Source organism: Schistocerca serialis, chromosome 1 (assembly GCF_023864345.2).
Source record: "Schistocerca serialis cubense isolate TAMUIC-IGC-003099 chromosome 1, iqSchSeri2.2, whole genome shotgun sequence".
In the NCBI taxonomy this organism is placed as follows: Eukaryota; Metazoa; Arthropoda; class Insecta; order Orthoptera; family Acrididae; genus Schistocerca; species Schistocerca serialis.
The window spans coordinates 801,219,570-801,239,998 of record NC_064638.1 but is presented as its reverse complement, the minus strand read 5'-3'; the positions used below and the strand labels follow the sequence as shown (position 1 = coordinate 801,239,998).

Sequence of the window (20,429 nt, the reverse complement as noted above, 5' to 3'; positions counted from 1 at the left end):
GTGACCATTGAGGAGTGCGGGGGACAAATCACACTGGGCTGCAAGATGTGGCCAGAATTTGACCATCTACAGACATTTTCTCTAACTCTGGTTTCCAGCTACGCATGACAGACATCCTTACCTCTCTCTCCTAACTGCTATTAGACTTTGTTCCACCCCTGGGTGCATCCAATTACCGTATTGTCAGAATATACTGACATGATCTTAAATACCTTTTTCTAGCAAAATGCACACCCTCTGGATGCCCATTCATGACTGTTATGAAATTTACTTCAGATACACAGCACAAATATTAAGCCAACAGACACTTGTGTTGTGACTAGAACTATTAATGAGAGGACATGCCTGCTCAATTTGTCATTTTATCAAGATGCAGCCATAATACTGTCAAAGCTGAGTAGCACCGTGGGTTAGTGGTTATGATACTAAACTGTTGCACGGAGGGTCATGAGTTCAAAACTCACCTGGACTGTACAATTTTAATTTCTATATTCGGTTCAAATACATTCTAGAAGTATCCACAAATATCAAGAATCATTGTACTGGAATGTTCGGTAGCTGTATATATACGGCATGTGCTCTGGTCGGAGGCAGTTCGCTCCGCACTCTTGTTTGTGCAAGTGCTGAATAAACCTTCGTTAAGTGAAGTAAGTGTTCATCATTCATCCACTTACACCTTCTATGTGACATTATTCTGGTGGAGGTGCTGGGCATTGGACCTTGTGATAGCACCCATTATAGAAGACACAAGTGGCTCCCACCATGCCACGACAGAGCCACCGTTTATGTGGCAAGAAACCCGAGTTTCAGCCATATTCAACAGATCGCACTCTTTCGGAGACAGAAGAAGAAGAGGATGTTACAATGACAGCAACTGTGTGCTACCACTATGAGACAAGATCTTCTGGCTCGACTATCACCAGATGTCACTAAGGAACAAGAGAAGAAGCTACTTGCCATTCTTCAAGAGTTCTCTGAATGCTTCAATCCATAGGTGAAGAGCAAATTAGACAAATCAATGGTGAAGCACCAGATTAGCACTGGAGACCATCAACCAATAAGCCAGAGAGCATACAGTGTGTCGGCAACAAAATGTCAAATAATTCGCAACGAGGTAGAGAAAATGATGAAGAATGGCATCATTCAGCCTTCGTAGAGCCCATGGTTGTCACCAGTGGTCCTCGTCAGGAAGAAGGATGGCAGGTGGCACTTTAGTGTTGATTACAGGAAGCTTAACAAGATAACTCAAAAGGATGTTTATTTCCTTCCATGAATTGACAATACATGAGATTGTCTGAAGGGGGCTAAGTTTTTCTCAACCATGGACATGTACTTGGGATATTGGCAAATTGAAGTAGATAAGGCTGATCATGAGAAAACTGCATTCATCACCCCAGAGAGTCTATATGAGTTTAAAGTAAAGCCATTTGGTTTGTGTAATGCACCAGCAACTTTTGAATGGATGATGGATAATCTTCTACGTCACCTGAAGTGGATGATGTGTCTTTGTTATTTAGATGACATTATAGTGTTCTCAGAGACATCTGATGAACATATAAAAAGACTGAGTGTCTCCAACAACGCAGACTGAAACTTAATCCAAGAAAGTGTCTCTTGGAGCAAAAAAAATCAAACTAGTTGGACACCTTGTGTCAAGCGAAAGTATGCAGCCAGACCCAGAAAAGGTTAGATCTATAAAGGAATTTCCTATTCCTAAAAGAATTAGAGATGTGAGAAGCTTCCTCAGATTATATTCTTATTACTGTTGTTTTATCAAAGACTTTTGTATCAAAGCCAGGCCACTCCAAGAGTTGTTAAAAGTTGATGCTAAATTTATCTAGGGTGGTGCTCAACAAGATTCTTTCGATATGCTGCGAAAAGCTCTGATGACTGACCCTGTACTTGGTCTGTATGATTAGAGAGCACCTACAAAACTACACACAGTTGGCAGTGAGTTTGGGCTCGGTGCTGTTCTGGTGCAAATTTCGGGTGGAAAAGAGAAGGTTATAGCCTATGCTTCTAGGACACTTACAAAAGCCGAGAGAAACTACTCAACTACAGAAAGAGAAAGTCTTGCTGTGATCTGGGTCATGTGCAAATTTCGATAGTATCTCTATGGAAGGCCATTCACAATTGTTACAGACCATCATTCACTTTGTTGGTTGACAGGTCTTAAGGATCCAACAGGACAACTCACCAGGTGGGCACTACGTCTTCAAGAGTATGACATTACCATAGTGTACAAAAGTGGATGAAAACACCAAGATGCCAACTGTCTCTCATGAAACTCTGTGCAAGACCATCAAGACTTTGATGAAGATAGTGGCTGTCTCGCTGCACTCCAGGATCTCTCTGCTGAGCAGAAGAAGGACACCAAGATATCTCAAATTATGCTTGCCTTAAATCAGACAGAGGATGTGAAAGGACAATTTAAGGTAGTTAATGGATTACTTTGCAAGAAAAACTTTGATCCATTTGGAAAGAGGTGATTACTAGTGATTCCTAAGCACATGTGCTTAGATGTTCTACAGAAATTCCATGACACACCTGAGGCCGGACATTTAGGATTTATTAAAACCTACGATAGAATCCGCAAGACATTTTTTGGGCCACGTTTATTTAGGAGTGTCTGTCACTATGTGTCACACTGTAGAGAGTGCCAGAGGAGAAAAGCAGTTCCTCAGAAACCACCTGGCTGACTCATGCCAATTCCAGCAGCCGAAATACCTTTCTAGTGTGTTGCGATTGACCACCTCACATGATTTCAAACGTCTTCTAGTGGCAAAAGATGGATTATTGTTTGCACTGATTATCTGATATGCTATGCCATTAAAAAAGTCATGGAAACAGCCGACGCACACGAGGTAGCCAAACTCATCGAGGAAGACATTGTATTAAAACACGGTGCCCCAAGGTTGTTAATTACGGATTGCAGGAAAGTTTTTCAATCAAATCTTGTGACAAGACAAACGGTCGGTGCAACATTACTCATCACATGATGATTGCCTATCATCCACAAACTAACAGGCTTACTGAATGCCTTAATAAGACCTTGGCTGACATGTTATCAATGTTCATCAATGTTGAGCAGAGCAACTGGGATGAGGTGCTACCTTACGTGACGTTTGCCTACAACACCACCAAACAAGACACCACAGGATATATGCTATTTTTCCTGGTGCATGGACGTGAGGTGACTACAATGATGGATACTGTTTCCATTACATCCTGATGACATGGACGACGAATATATCGGCCAGATGTTAACCAGAGCTGAGGCAGCTCGACTCCACATGCTGCAGGCTCAAGAAAATGATCGATGAACATATGACACAAGCCACCGCCCTGTTGTCTACCAGCCTGGTGGCCTTGTCTGGATCTTCACTCCTCTTCGGAAAGTTGGTCTCTCTGAGAAGCTCCTCAGGCGCTACTTTGGACCTTATAAGGCTGTAAGACAGTTGTCTGATGTTACTTATGAAGTTGAAGATTTTGACCCCAACACAAGACGACAAACAGAGATACCGTCCACGTCCTTTGAATGAAGCTCTATAAAGATCCTGCAACCCAGGGTAAACTCAAAGCTCCAGTGACAGGCAACAAGCAGAAAGGTGACGAAGAGCGTAGCAGCAAAAGAAGTTCTAAGAAGATCACTGCCAAGGCAAGAATCACTCATCAGGAGTTAGAGTATGCAGGACCAATGACTCGTTCCCGGACTAGGAGGATGTAACACCGAGACACTGTTCTCTTAACGAGGGAGCAATGTTGCAGAAGAAACTCAGCAGCACAGTCACCATAGTGTATTGGTTATGATACTAAAATGTTACATGGCGGGTCGTGAGTTCAAAACTCACCTGGACTGTACAAAATAATTTCTATATTTGGTTCAAATACATTCTAGAAGTATCCACAAATATCAAGAATCATTGTACTGGAATGTTCTGTAGCTGTATATATACTGTATGTGTTTTGGCCAGAGGCATTTCACTCTGCGCTCTTTTATGTGCAAGTGCTGAATAAATCTTCATTAAGTGAAGTTGGTGTTCATCATTCATCTAATTACACCTTCTTATACGTGACAATATTATTCATGGATGGGACTTCTTCAAGGCCTCACACAAATTACAGACTGTCTTAAATTCAAACTCAAGATTTATGAAGCAACTGCTACAAGTTAAAGCTACAGTCACTGTTCTGAGCTATTGTCTACTATTGAAAACACACTTATCTCTCTATCATCAATGAGACAAGTTCTAATCAACAGTCCAGAAACTCAATTTAATAATGATGCTTAAGATGAACGTAAAAAAGAACATACCCTTGCAAAAGAAACCTATATGCTACTGATTATCATAACCATCACAATTACAGCACTGGGTCACCAATTTCCACAAACAGCCACAACTCATCTCTTAGGGCATGTGCACAGGGACACCTGAATCTGTCAGCTATGTGCCATATATGCTATCATTACCAACTACCCATTGTAGTAATCCACCATCCAGTCATAACAGGTCCCAGCATGACTCAAGAACAACATCGGCAACATTAAGAGGAATTCATTATGCCTCAGTGGTTAGATGGAGCTATGCTACGAAGATAGTTTCAGCAACTAAAAATGTTTTTCTATCTTTTCACCTTTTTTTTAGCCACATCTGCCAATGACACTGTTCATAAATAATGAGCTTACGGCATATAGGGGGGATTCACATTTGTTCATGGTATGTATCTTATACACTTTCTTGGTTGTTGGATTCATCAGTTTTTTCACCCAAATTATCACATGTCCTCATAGCCAACAGCACATCACCTTTTTACTTGGATGTTATAGGTGAATAAAGCCATCCTGATATAATTGACTTGTTTCTTTGATGGATACATGCAGGACTTGTTTCTCTGATGGATACACGCACTGACAGCTCATAATGTACACAGGAAATCACAGTAGATGTTGAACATTGCAGCCAGAGTACATCTCATTTATTTCAAGACTGCATGTACCTCCAAAGTTACTTGGTAAGCAGATCGGGTGGACATAATCATGGCAAACTACTGAGTAACCCAGAGTTGTCTTCAAGGTCTTACACTGGGCAAATCCCATATGGCATTGTGGCAATAAATGGAAAAACAGTCACTGTGGAGATACCACGAGGAGCTGAAAGTAGGTGATAGAGGTATTTCACCAGCCTCTGCACATAGATTTAAAATAGGGCTGGTCCTTCAGGTACCCGTAGTCAGCCTCATAAGGTCATGACAGTATCATAACCAATCTTTAGATTTATAGATTCTGTGGAACACATAGCATTTGTAAAAAAGTTGGGGGCCATAGAAAGGCTTGATAAAAACGCATAAGACATTTTCCATTTTCTCCTCTGAATCCATGGGTAATTCACTCAAGAAAGTATGACACCGAATTCAAACTCCTCAGATTGTGCTTGATATTATAAACAACACCCAGACACTTCATGGAGTTATTCAACTACAGGACGGTGTCCTTTTTCATAAGATTAAGTGGCTTGTAAGTAAATTTTGATCAGTGGTAATAAATATATGTGGTTTTCTCTAGTGAAATGTGTTATTGGTGTATACCATCTAACTCCTTAATGCTTAGCTGAAACTGACGTGCTGCCACAGTACTGTTGGAGAAGGACCAAGAAGAATGTGAAATCTTCAACAGGTGAAGAACACTGTTGTGGCTTTCGATTGGTAACAAGCATTAAACTGACTAACTTATTGTGTAATAACGTAAACTCAATCCACAGGCTTTGGCAGGCTCATTGTCACTGACTGACCACTGTTTCAACTGCTGCCATTGGCCTCACTGAATGAGGTATGGAGGAGCACGGAGTCAGCACATTGGTTGTAACCTGGAGCCACTACTAGTCAGCACATTGGCTGTAACCTGGAGCCACTACTACTCTGTCAAGTAGCTCCTCAGTTAGCATGACAAGGCTTACAGCACCGCATTCCAATCCTCCCACCACCACCAAAAAATCCCTGGCTGTATCAGCATTCGAACCTGGGTCCTCCACAGGGCAGTCAGCCATGCTGACTAATCAGCTACAGAGGTGGAACTTATTGCGTACATTATGCTAAATCATGAGAAAGAGAGGGACAAACAATTAAAAAAAAATTGCAGTCTTCCAGATATCCCAGTTCAGATACAGTATGTGCACTCAGAAAGCTCCAACAGTGGGCTTATGGGAACATCTTATCTTCATACACATCATGTCTCATTCCTATCAGAGTTGTTTTGTCAGGAGAATGTTGTCTCTCAAGGAAGCGTCCTAAGCATCATCACCTTTGCCATTGTTATAACATTATGCTAATGGCAACATTGGATTCAACTGGCAGCAGCAGTGCACCGATGCAACTCATGTTCTTTTTCATAAGATACTGATCTTACTTTTCCTTAGTTGCTCACTTAATAAACCACTGTTTCAGAATTTTCTCACAACTGTGTCTGCACAACATGTTAGTGAGGTGAGACCGTGCAGACTCTGCTGTGTTTTGGCAAAAGAAGACAATTTTAACATGGCAACAAGAGAAACGTGTAGGTTTTATCCAAAATTCGCTACTCATGGCATGTCTCTGAAAGTTACAAATGGTTAACAAGCCAGGCAAAAATAAATCGTTGAATTTTCTGCAGAATTCTTTTTAGATACTAACCAAAGCAGAGGTGACATCATGCAAATGTGGGCATGAAGAGACCACACTAAATATTTACAATAAATGTTGGTGTAGACTTTAGTTAAGAACTTCCCCTCCAGTGCTTGGCATTTTCCCTTCAGTGCCTGCCCACAGCCCCCACCACCACCACTCTCCTCATGCATGCCCTGTCATCTGTGCATCTACCGTCCACAGTATTCTGTGCAGACTATACCAACATTTGCTAACAACAGAAGCCTGTTTGCAATTTGTTATCACTTGTCAGGCAGCTTTGCAATAAACACTGCTACTTGCCACTTCAGTAACAGAAAATTTCAGTCCACAGATCTAAATAACCAGATTATTTGTGGAAGGAGTGGCTAAGAAGGTACATTTTTTTTATATTTCTTTGTTTGGCAGAGATTCCCAGTTTCTTGCTTTATACTGGATTGTAACTTGTTGAATATCTTAGCGGAATAGTACATAACTCCATTCCTAAGCCTAGACAAAGAGGTAAAGAAAATTATTTTTATTTCTCGTATTATGACTGTGAAACCGTAGCTCTGATGAAACTGTCTTTTCATATCAACAACAAAAATCATTAAGTAGAGAGAGCAATAATCCCAAGCTCCTTAAAGAGGTATCTGGAAGATGTGTGGCTGCATAGTTTACACAATGTTCATCCTGCTTGTTTCTGCAAAATAAATATAAATATTTTACTCACTTTAGGTTCATTGCACCATAAAACATCTCTTGAAGGTAAGAAAGAGTGAAAATATGCAAAATACGTGAAAATTCTTGTCTTTAGGTCAAAAAAGTGAGAGATATTTCTACATTAAAAATATGTTGGACTGAGATTCTTGATCACTTCATCTGTATGTTGAAATCATATTAACTTCTTATCCAGTAGGAATCCAATGAGTTTTACATACAATACTTCACTATAAATTGTGTTTGAATGCAGATTTTGTGACAAACAGAATGTTTTTTGGGGTGAATACTTACTTTCAATTAATGTGGAATGAACACACAAAGATACTAGCAAAAAGAATGTCAGCAGCGTGTTATTCTCTTAGGGTTTTATCATCAGTTTGTAATATACTATTCCTACGAACTCTTAATTCTTGGATTTGGTAGATTTTCCTGGAGATCAAAGGCACAAAATATGGACATCATTTTTAAACTGCAGAAAAGGATCATAAGAATAATAACTGGACATAATAGTTAGGCTCATTATAAAGAACTATTTAAAAAGCTAGGTATCCTTATTGCACCAAGTGCATCAATCTATTGTGCATATCAAAGAAATCGTTACCAAGTATTTTACTTGAAGTTCCATACATAATCATGGAACAAGAGTGAGTTTGGACTTATATTTACCAATTAAAAACAAACAGAAATCTCAAAACAGTATTTTATACTAGGGAATAAAGCTGGATAATAAATTGCCCAAGCAGATGAAAAAGGTTACTAAAATACATCTATTTAAAAAGACAGCTAAGACATTCTTCATAAGTAATGCTTATTACACAATTAATGATAAATGGAAGGACTTAGAGTAGTGACTAACAATGAAATACCCTATCAGAGTACAATACATTATCACAATGTAATGCTTTTACTTGAAAATCATGTGGCAAGAACTACAGGGCATGACAGTAATGCCTCCTGAGTTCAATTTATCACTCACTATGGGAGGATGCTGACTCAGTTTTCCAGGCAGACTGAGGAGAAGCATGAACACAAGCACAGTGCATAGTTGCACATGAGGTGATATGTACTCATCATTAACACTCCAGTTAACTACATCTGACCACCACAAGAGAGGATCACAGATTTTGCACCAAGTGCAGTGTAACCCTTCACAACTGTGCTTGCCATTCAAAAAGAAGTAACAACCTCCTTCCAACCTTCTGTGACATCCTGCACCATTGGTTGGAGACTATCAGCAGTCACACTGGGGAACTACCATCCCATATGTAGGCTACCATTAACATCACTATGCAAACAACGGCATCTGGAGTTATGCTGTGACCAGACAGCATGGACTGCTGATGATTGGTACTGAACTGTGTTCAGCAATGAAACACAATTCTGCACTGCCCAGATAACCACTGTTGGTGAGTAAGGCGGCAATCTGAGTTGAGGTCCCCTTCTCCCAATGTTTTGGGCAGGCACAGTGGTACTGCTCCTGATGTGGGGAGCCATCAGGTACGACTTCAGGTTACAGCTAATAGTGGTTGAGGGAACTCTGATGGCAGACTTGTATGTCACAGACATCCTGTGTTCTCATGTGTGATCTCTCATGTGACCATATTGTGGTACCATTTTTCAACATGACAATGCTCACCACCACAGGGCGCACGTCTCTATAAACTGTCTGCATGATGTTGAGGTACTCCCATGGCTAGCAAGATCCCCATGTCTGTCCCATTCAGAACATAATGTGTGACAAATTCAGACATTTACTCCATCCCAGTGCCAATATCCAGGATATTAAGGACAAGTTACAACAGTTGTGGACCAGCTTGGCACAGGAGAGAACACAAGAGGGCTCATACTGCCTAGTTCTTTGTCAATTTACCTTGGCTTTGTAATCATTGAAATAACATCTCATACCCTCTCAACCCGTGATGTTTCATTCCATTTCCTCGCCCCCTTCTGGGTGCTTCACTTTCTTGTCAAGCAATGTAGATTTTATTACAAAAAGTATTTAAGGTATGGTATATTTTAATTGTATAACACAATTTCTGCTAAATAACTATCATTTTTAAACATTGTTTCAAAAAATCAATTTCAGAAATCACTTAGGTATTCTCTTCATCTGAATGATGGTTTTTAACTGAATGTCTTGACTACCACAATGGAGACATGTGTAAACAGTCACAGACTCATCAGAAATCGCAATCAGTGTGAGGAACATCAGTGTTATTTTAATGTTAGAAGTTGTAGTAAAACCTAGATGAAAATGAGTAGCTCATCCTGAAACTTCAAGCTGATTTTGCAGTGGCACAAGGAGAGTTAGCAGTGTGATGCAGTAGTAATATTATCAGTACAACAGAGGACTGTATTAAAGTCAAGCCTTTCTAATCACTAAAATGGTTCAGGAGACATTGTCAGTTTGACTGCTTCAGCCTAGTTTCTCCTATAGCATCAATGCCTTGGAGTCTGAGGTTTCATTTCATTTCCACCTTCCCTTTTGGGTGCTTCACATTTCTGATTAGGTAGCATATTTTCATTGTATAATGATGACAAATTCTGTATCATTGCAAGAAGATCCTTGGATATCTACTTCAGCGTTCAGAAAATTTAAAGTTGTTTGAAACTCATTATGTGATTCTTTGTTGGGCTGTTTTAAGCTGTTTGCTGTGAACCAACTGAAGGACTGCTAAACTATTATTTTGGCTCTGCCCAGTGAAACTGAGTTTGGTTCTTTGATTAATATGCTTGAGTCATCAGTAAATATTACAGCTTTTGAATTGCCCTTTTACATCGCTGGAAGATAATATATGTAGGATACGAGCAAGAGGAGACACAGTACCAATTCTTGTGTGGCCTAAGATGTTGGTTCCCCCGTGTTTAGCTTAGTTTCACTCCTGTGACATTATTAGACAATGTAACCTTCTGCTTCCTGTTATGAAGACTAGATTCCATATACACAAGTGGGACATCTTCTGTGGACCACATAATCACAGTATTTGTCAAGGTCTTGTTTAATTTAGTGTTTTTAGTGCAACTGAGAGGAAGTAGTCATTGAATCTGGAGATTAATGAGCTCCATATGTTATTATTTTTGTTCTCGGGACTTAGTATTATTCAAATCCATGTTGGTTTGTTTCATGGATAACAGTATTCAAAATTGTTTTGGTTCATTTTTGGAATGTTTTGGTTCTTGTGCATATTACAAGTTCTGCACTTATTTTTTGTCCTTTGAATTGAATTCCTAGCACAAGACACCTTAATCCCAGGAGTTACCAACCCCTTGTCTTTGTTTTTGTTCAATTTTACATTTGTGTCATTCTGGAAAAAGAAGACTTTATCGTCACACTATACTTTTCTTTTATGGTACATATGTAATTAGTGAATATATTTTTATTGTTAATATTTGACTATCCAGCCACATAATCTGACCTACACAGATAACTGAGTGCATTAAAGTGCCCACTGCCAGAACATTGGGATGCACACTGGCCCTGGACTGAATCTGGCTCATGGATTAAAGAAGGAGGACAATGCATCAGTCACTCAGTATGTGGTTTTTAGGCAGTTTTCCACATCCATCTAAGTAAATACTGGATTGGTTCCCATATCCTGCCTCAGATACATGATGCACAAACACATTGAAAAATGATGTCACATTTGACCATGCAATTAGACTAGACAAAGGCAGAAGGGATACATAGATATCTCCCCAGGGTGGTGTTGGTAGTGGCTTTGAAATGTGTTTCTGAGTTGCTGCTTCATCGTAATAATAGCATATATATGGGTATTGTCGATTCTCTATGACAACTGGATTATCCATTGATTGATACTTTTACATCTAAATCACAAAAGTTAGTTGGATACAAAAAACACATTGCTAATGGCTATTGCACTATGTACTTCAGTCATCTTTGAAGGTTTACTACAGTAGTTAATCCAAAGCTGGACAACAGTTTTAGGTATTTTTGATCAGTAGTATCTGGCAGAAAATCAACATTCATGTCTCCAGAAACAATTATTCTAAAGTTATGTCTGTAAACCTTATAAAAACTGTCTCTACTGTTTTATGAAGGGCAAGCTATTTCCTGCTGAGGACATGTAAACTAGATTGTGTGTTTTCCTGAAACATTACTGTTGCACAGCAACCAAAAAGATGTTCAACACAATATTTATTAAACTGAAGGACCTGAGAGTGACCTCCCTCCATTTCCTCCATAGTGGCTTCATATTAAAACAAAATTAGCTTGTATCCATCAAGTGCTGTCTACTCAATTTCAATTTCAATGAGATGTTCTTACAAGCACAATGCATCTGTTGGCATTCTACCTGTTGTTTTATCTTTCTATATGAATATTACAGGTTCATTGTCTTTATTAATGAAGCTCCTGATGTTATCATGGAAGATACAAAATGGATGTTCTTTAATATCCATATTTTTGTCCAAGTTGCAAAATTTAGTTTTACTGATACATGGTTCAACTGTAACTATTTTTATTCTACAGTTCTGTATTTAAGGCAATTTTACCCTAAAGTAAATGTAGTGAACACACCAGATATGATGAACACTATTTCGATCAGACTGGATATCTCTGGTAGTCAGCAGTGAAAGTAGCACCTTATCATAAGCATTCCAATGCAAGACGATGTGACATAATGACAATCAATATATTAAATATGAGGTTCATTCAAATGAAACCTGGTCAGTGCATCTACCTTTGCCTTAGACGTAAGGTGGCACCACGTAACTGTGGGTATGGTGGCACCATCTATTGGTAGAGAGACTGATGCGTGCACACCATTTTATGTTGCATAGGGTCAGTGTGGTTTCACACTGAAGAGAAGGTGGTCACACAAGTTATCATCCACTACCAAACATGCAGGCGAGTAAGCAGGAACAATGAGAAGTGATTCATTTTCTGGTGGTGGAGGGAGTTGGAGGTCATGAAATGTATCGACAGATGAAGGCTGTGTACCGTGAGTACAGTCCGAGTCGTTCAAATGTTGCGGGAGGCGCAAACAATTCCTTGAGGGGTGTGAGTCATTGGAAGACAGTGCTCATCCAAGACAGGCTCATCATGTCATCACACCACAAATGGTTGCGGAAGCAAATGCTTTAGTCTTGGACAACCGCAGAATCACTGTGTATGAAATTCACTGGCTACTGGGTATTGGTGTGAGCCCCACCCACACCATAATGCATCAACACTTGAACTTTCGAAAAATCTGTGCACAGTGTATTCCCCACCAACCGACCACCGAACAGTGCAGTACTCGAATGGCGCTGTCTCTGAGTCAATTGCAATGTTGTTATGAGGAGGAATACGGCTTAGGGCCCCCTGTTTGCCGAGTTCCTGTAATGGGGAACCACCATCAATGCCCAGCATTATCAAGCCACTTTACAGAACCTTAGATGAGCCATCAAATCAAAACTCTGAGGCATGTTGTCCAATGGCATTATCCTCCTGCATGATAATGGCCACCCACACAGAGCCAATTTGGTGAAGACGACATTGCAGCAGTTTCAGAGGAAAATGCTGGAACATCCACTGTACAGTCCTGACCTTTCACGATGTGACTTTCATGTGTTTGGACCTCTAATACAAGCTGTTCGCAAACATCGATTCACAACAGACAATGATGTGTGTGACTGGGTCCAGGCCTGGATTTGACAGCAGCCTACTAGCTTCTTCAAGAATGGAATCGACCAGCTAGTGTCACGAGGTAAATGTGCCAACAGTTTTGGTGACTATTTTTGAGTATGTGTACTGTGTATAACTACATTTTTGAGTTAGTCAAATCATTACCATTACTTTACATTAGTGACCGGGTTTCATTTAAATGTCCCTTATACATCTGTGTGCAAATGTCTCCTTCTGAGTGGTTTTCCAAGCTCTGTATTAACATGTTTAATAAAATGCTTCATCTGGAATTTATCATACTAATACTAAACTAAAGTCTGTCCAAACAGTACAGAAGGCCCAATGGTATCAACCGGCCGCCATGTCATCCTCAGCCTACAGGCGTCACTGGATGCAGATACGGAGGGGCAGCTGGTCAGCACACTGCTCTCCCAGCCATATGTCAGTTCACGAGACCGGAGCCGCTACTTCACAATCAAGTAACTCCTCAGTTTGCCTCACAAGGGCTGAGTGCACCCCATTTGCCAACAGCGCTCAGCAGACCAGATGGTCACCCATCCACATGCTAGTCCAGCCTGACAGCGCTTAAATTCGGCGACCTGACAGGAATTGGTGTTACCACTGCAGCAAAGCCATTGGCATCATACTAATACTAATACATATAATAACATGATCCTCATATTGTTGTGAGATGTGTTTACAACAATGTATCTGGATTCTCTACAACCATTACATGATCTTTTATGCCAAAGGGCCATCTCATGGGCACATTGACAAGCTCTACAATTTGCTTCAAAATACAAATTACCTTATAATTATCACCCAAAGATTTGTGCACCATTATGTCATTTCCATCTCATGATCATTATATAGCAGTCAACACCACCTTGATCTTCTCAACATTTCAAAAGCTATCGATCATTCCTGTTCCACTGGTTAAGCCTAACACAATATAAATTTGCACACAACAAAATAATAAACACAAACATTAATAATGAAAGGAGTATAGATAACATCACACAGCATAGTTGAGGTATTGAGCTGTCAAAAGGTACATAAACAAGACAGAATGTTGCTAAGCCTTCTGGTGAAATCTTCTTCAGAGTAGTCGGAATACATAAACATGTACACACACACACACACACACACACACACACACACCTGCACAGGGACATTGTGACAGCTCTGCAGTTGGAATGAAATTTAGAAACATAGCTCATGATGTTCAAAAACAGTATGTATTAATTTAATGTTATTACGAAACTAACAAAAAATGTGATGTTGCTAATATTATTTACATTAGGTGCATCTTATGAGCTATGGTTACTAAAGAAATACCAACCCACAATGTCTTCCCATGACTTCCATAATAAACGTCCGCTGATGCGAGTAGGCTGTTGACATAATGGCATCAATAGCTTCAATGATACGATGTAGAGCTGAATCTGTTCCAATTGTCATGTCAGTTCCACAAAAATCATTATCAATGGATCCAACCAATCCAACAATTCTAAGAGTAGCATATGCCTGCTGTGCATTTTTTGTAATACGCCCTGGAACAAAGCATTTCAATAAGGCTTCTGTTAATGTATCTGACGTGTAAAACAAATATTTTTAAAATGACATAATATTACAGTTCAGTGTCAGTCTTTATGTAATATTTCATCATCTCTCTGAGCTGTAAGATGTTCTGACTAAGTAAGACCCACATGCTAAGGTTCAGTTTAGGTATTCACTGTGAGAGATAAGTCTGTCCCCTCACTTTAATAACGCAGCATCAGTCTGTTCATTTCATGATTTTTGAGTTGTATACTTTCAATTTGACCATTTACATTTTATTGGACCAGTTTTTGGATGTACAAAAAATATGCATGACTCTACCACATCATATTTCATAATTTTATTCAAAAATCTATAAACTTGTTTTCTCACTTTTTTTTTTTAAGTCGTCAGTCTTCTCACTGGTTTGATGTGGCCCACCACAAATTCGTCTCCTGTGCCAACCTCTTCATATCAGAATAGCAACTGCAAACTATGTCCTCAGTTATTTGCTGGATGTATTCCAATTTCTGTCTTTCCCTACAGTTTTTACCCCACCAGCCACTGTGGCCGAGCGGTTCTAGGCGCTTCAGTCTGTAACTGTACGACCGCTACGGTCGCAGGTTCAAATCCTGCCTCGGGCATGGATGTGTGTGATGTCATCAGGTTAGTTAGGTTTAAGTAGTTCTACGTTCTAGGGGACTGCTGACCTCAGATGTTAAGTCCCATAGTGCTCAGAGCCACTTGAACCATTTGAGTTTGTACCCTGTAATCTCTCTCTAGTACTATGAAGGTTACTCCCTGATGTCTTAACAGGTGTCCTATCATTCTGCCTTTTCTTCTTCTCACTGTTTTCCGTATGTTCCTTTGCTCACTGAATCTGCAGAGAACCTCTTCATTCCCTACCTTACTGTCCACCTTATTTTTAACATTCTTCTGTAGCACCACATCTCAAATGCTTCTTTTTTTCTTCTGTTCTGGTTTTCCCACAGTCCATGTTCCACTCCAAACATACATCCTCAAAAATTTCATCCACAAATCAATGCCTATGTTTGATACTAATAGACTTCTGTTGGTCAGGAATGCCCTTTTTGCCAGTGCCAGTCTGCTTTCTATGTCTTCTTTGCTCTGTCTGTCATGAGTTATTTTGCTGCCCATGTAGCAGAATTCCTATCTTTGTCTACTTCGTGAACTCAAAATCTCATGTTAAGTTTCTCATTGTCCTCATTTCTGCTACTCCTCATTACTTTCTCCTTTCTTTGATTTACTCTCCAACCATATTCTGAATTCATTACTCATTTGATTCAACAGATCCCATAATTCTTCTAAACTTTCACTGAGGATAGTAATATAATCAACGAATCTGATCACTGATATCCTTTCACTCTGATTTTAATCCCCACACTTGAATATTTTTTCATTTCTGTCATTGCTTCTGTGATGTATAGATTGAACAGCAGGGATGAAAGACTACATCTCTGTCTTACATCCTTCTCAATCTGAACACTTTGTTCTTAGTCTCACACTCTTATTGTACCCTCTTCGTTATTGTACATATTACATATTACCTATCTTTCCCTAAAGCTTACCTCTATTTTTCTCCAAATTTCAAACATCTTGTGCCATTTGACATTTTTGAACACCTTTTCCAGGTCCTTCTGCCTTACCAAGGAGCCACTGGCTCTGAAAGCTTGCCTAATTATAACTTTATTTTGGGTGTGTGTTTTGCCACCACTTGGGGAGTACACTTTTTATCTATCCAATTAAATTATTTTTGTCAAATATTGTTTTCAATGTTTTATAATTATTTCTGTAACAGATGAATAGAAGAAAGCTGGAATACCATAGTTCTGCCTCAACTGACATACCTGTCACATACCATGTGCTGCTGCAGTGGCAGATTCATGAACTACAGAAACAGTACAAAATAAATATAGTTATTGCTGCTACCAATCCTTCAGGACAAGATACATGGATATTTGTAGATGTATGTATGAGCTGATTAGCACAGAAGCTTTTTTTTCTTCTGGACCAGTGTTTCCTGCAAAGGGCCATTGGTACCTCAGCTGCCTAACAATTTGTCAGACTTTGAATCAACAACTGTAAATATAACCAAGGATTTACACCCTGAATTGTGCAGCTGATGCACATGCTATGAAATTAAATAGGGAGATAACACAAACTTGAGATACTAATGTTAGTTTTTATATTTTAGAACCAAGTAAGATAAAAGTAAGGTAGACATTTCACAGCTTTGCAGGAGAGCAGTAAGAATTTGAATTTATGTGAAATAAAGATACAATCAGATTTTGACTTAGCTATAGACACACCTCCTTTGTCGGATGTAGTTAAATAACCTATATGGGCAAGATTATTGAAATTTGACACACAGTTTCAACTTCAGTGGTGGAACATATACATGACAGAGCTTTGCCTACAATTTGAAAATGGTAACTCAGATTTTAGTTGTCCTATGACTTGTAGTATCTATTTCTCAGAAGTGTCTAGTGTTTGCATGAGATTATGTACTGATATCTTCATAGAAATAAGTATAAATGATTTAGAATTAACATTCAGTAAACTAATTACCCACAAGAAAGATGAAAAAGACACTGTCAGGTTTTACTGCACACTGGCATTTAAACTGTATGGAATGCCAAATACTAAATTTAAATATATGAAGGATTAAAAGAAGATAAAAAGGCAGGTTTGAAATCAAAGGCAGATAGACTCACGCATATATAAAGTAAGCTGAGGTGTTTGGGTCAATTGATGTATCTGGGATAACGTTTTTGGTGCTCTTTTCAACACCATAGGGCACATAGAAATGATGGTTAAGTGTCAATGACCTTGTGGGAGATATTGATCTGTTTGAACTATTCAGAGTGACACCTTCAAGGCCTCAGTTGTCCATTATATTATTTCCTATTTAGATTTTTTATATAATGGTCTCTTCCTCTCCTACTATTCTATCTACAACAATCACATAATAGGGCACTTGCTAATGTATGGAATATTAGCAATTCATGCATGTTTGACTATAACAGATACTATGAGTTTATTGTGTAATATTTTATGGATGAAATTGTCTGCAAAATTTCTGACAACACCTACATAACCATAATCTGAGTGTTGTAGCACTTCTAAGACATCACAACCGAAACATGCAATGTTTCTTGTTACTACAACACCTGAACAAAGATGTGTCATCTAAATATGAATGTTCTTTTGAAGTTAACTGTATGAATGCTGGATATTAGCATTATGATGTTAAAGAGGGGGAAAAAGGAAGGGTAAAAGGTACACTGACATAGTAGCTGAATGATCAGCTACCATGCAGGTGAGCCCCACACAAATTAAAGAGCCGCAACAACCTGATACATTTACAATAAGCAAATTAAGTTTTGGTCATTTTGAATGGAACACAGAACAGTATATTTAAGAGAGAGCATACAAGATGGCTTAGTAATCAGGTACGCATTCCAAGTCGAGTAGGTGAGTTATACACAATATTAAACAGGATGCAGTTATCTTATACACATGTGGTTCAATGAACAGAATGGTGTACCAATAGGAGGAGGACTTACACCTAAAGGGAGGACAATGGAGTTGAATATATATAGGGACACTATTACTGTGATAATTGGATGGTTGTTAGGAGGTGGCCTTCTGAAGAAGGTGATGGAGCTGACAGTTTCTATAGAAGTAGAATACTGTCTGTTTCAAAGCTTACTTCAAATTGCAAAATACAGCAATCTACTTAAACTGTAGTGCTGTAGTGGATGAATAAGTGAATAATAATGACACAGTGTCTGAGCTTTTTATGCTGTTCATTGTACGCTGAAGTGCCAAAGGAACTGGTATAGGCATGCATATTCAGATACAGAGATATGTAAGCAGGCAGATTACAGTGCTGCAGTCAGAATGCCTATATAAGACACCAAGTGCCTGGCACAGTTGTTAGATCGGTTACTGCTGCTACAATGACAGGTTATCAAGATTTAAGTGAGTCTGAACGTGGTGTTACAGTTGACAAACGAGCAATGGGACACAGCATCCCTGAGGTAGGGCTGAAGTGGGGATTTTTCCATATAACCATTTCAAGAGTGTACTTTGACGATCAGGAATCTGGTAAAACATAAATCTCTGATATCATTGCAGCTGAAAAAGGACCAACAATGACTGAGGAGAATCATTCAACATTCAATTGCTGCAGATTTCAATGCGGGGCCATCAAGAAGTGTCAGCATATGAACCATTCAATGAAACATCATCGATATGGGCTTCAGAGCCGAAGGCCCACTCGAGTACCCTTGATGATTGCATGGTACAAAGCTTTACACCTCACCTGGGCCTGTCAACATGGACATTGGACTGCTGATGACTGGAAACATGTTGCCTGCTTGGACGAGTCTTCTTTCAAATTGTATGGAGTGGACAGACATGTACGGGTATGGAGACAACCTCATGAATCCATGGACCCTGCATGTCAGCAGGGGACTGTTAAAGCTGTTGGAGACAATGTGACACACCACACGTCCAGAATTGCTACAGAGTGGCTCCAAGAAAACTCTTCAGAGTTTAAACACTTCTGCTGGCCACCAAACTCCCCAGACATGAACATTATTGAGCATATCCAGGATGCATTGCAACATGCTTTTCAGAAGTGATCTCCACCCCCTCATACTCTTACAGATTTATGAACTGTCCTACAGGATTCATGGTGTCAATTCCCTCCAGCACTACTTCAGACATTAGTCAAGTCCATTCCACATCAAGTTATGGCACTTCTGCATGCTCACGGGGGCCTTCCACAATATTAGACAGGTGTACCAGTTTCTATGACTCTTCAGTGTATATGTAATAATGAATAATGGAAAGTGTGAGGTAAGGCAATAAAAGGTCTTTAGTTACTTGACAAATGTAACACCTACTGCTTGCTGGTGATGAACAAGGAATAAGAAAAATTTACCTGGAGAAGTATGTAAGATCTATTGAGTATCTCGTCAACTACATTGATTCATTGACTCAAGATGTACGCATTACCAACATATACCTTATAAAAAATTTACCTAGAAAAGCATGTAAGGTCTATTGAGATATCTGGCCAACTATAAGAGGTATTGAGTATATTCCATGACTCAAGATGTATGCATATTAACCACATATACCTTAGCATGTTTTGAAAAGGTTTTGAAAATTTCTCTACGGGACGGTAGTAACACTGTTTGCTATGACTTTTATACAAAAGGATTTATGCTATTTACAATCTACTAAGTTTCGTGGCTGGGGCTGTACAAATTTCTTAGCAAAGGTTATCTTTACTTAGTATAAATATGTTAGCTTATTTTTCACACTAATGTAGTGAAAAATTAATAGTCTGAGAAAGAGAATTTAATAATGTGATATAGGTGTAGCTGAATAAAAGAGGAGCAAGTTTTTAAAATGCATAATGTCCACTGGTGGACATGAGTTTTAATATGAAATCAAACAATGGAAATTCCAGTTTGGAATAACGACAATATAAGGAATAGACTACACTGCTACTCAGCATAAAGATGACCCCCTGAGTTGCAGACAGTCACAACAAAAAGACTGATTCACATGCAGCTATCAGCCAAAGCCTTCTTCAGCAAAGAAAACATAAACTAAAGCAAGCACACCTCATGCACACTTGACCGCCGCCACTGGCAGCTCCGACCCGGAATGCATTCCAATTGGAACTGCTGGTGGTGGGGGCCAAGTGCGCGTTAGGTGTGCTTGCTTGTGTGAATGTGTGTGTATGTTTTCTTTGCTGGAGAAAGCTTTGGCCAATAGCTGCATGTGTACCAGTCTTTTCATTGTGGCTGTCTGCAGCTTAATGAGTCATCTTTAGGGTGAGTAGCAATCTATCCTATTTCTTATA

At 39.3% G+C, this 20,429-nt stretch overlaps 1 protein-coding gene across 1 annotated transcript in view; it reads right to left on the bottom strand.

Moving 5' to 3' along the window:
• The window catches only part of LOC126434973 (ATP-dependent 6-phosphofructokinase-like), a 439,746-nt gene that overhangs the window by 329,324 nt on the left and 89,993 nt on the right, over nt 1-20,429 (bottom strand). Inside the window, exon 4 of the mRNA XM_050090461.1 lies at nt 14,328-14,538. Within this exon, the coding sequence (XP_049946418.1) occupies nt 14,328-14,538 (211 nt within the window). The remainder of the gene's footprint in view (nt 1-14,327; nt 14,539-20,429) is intronic.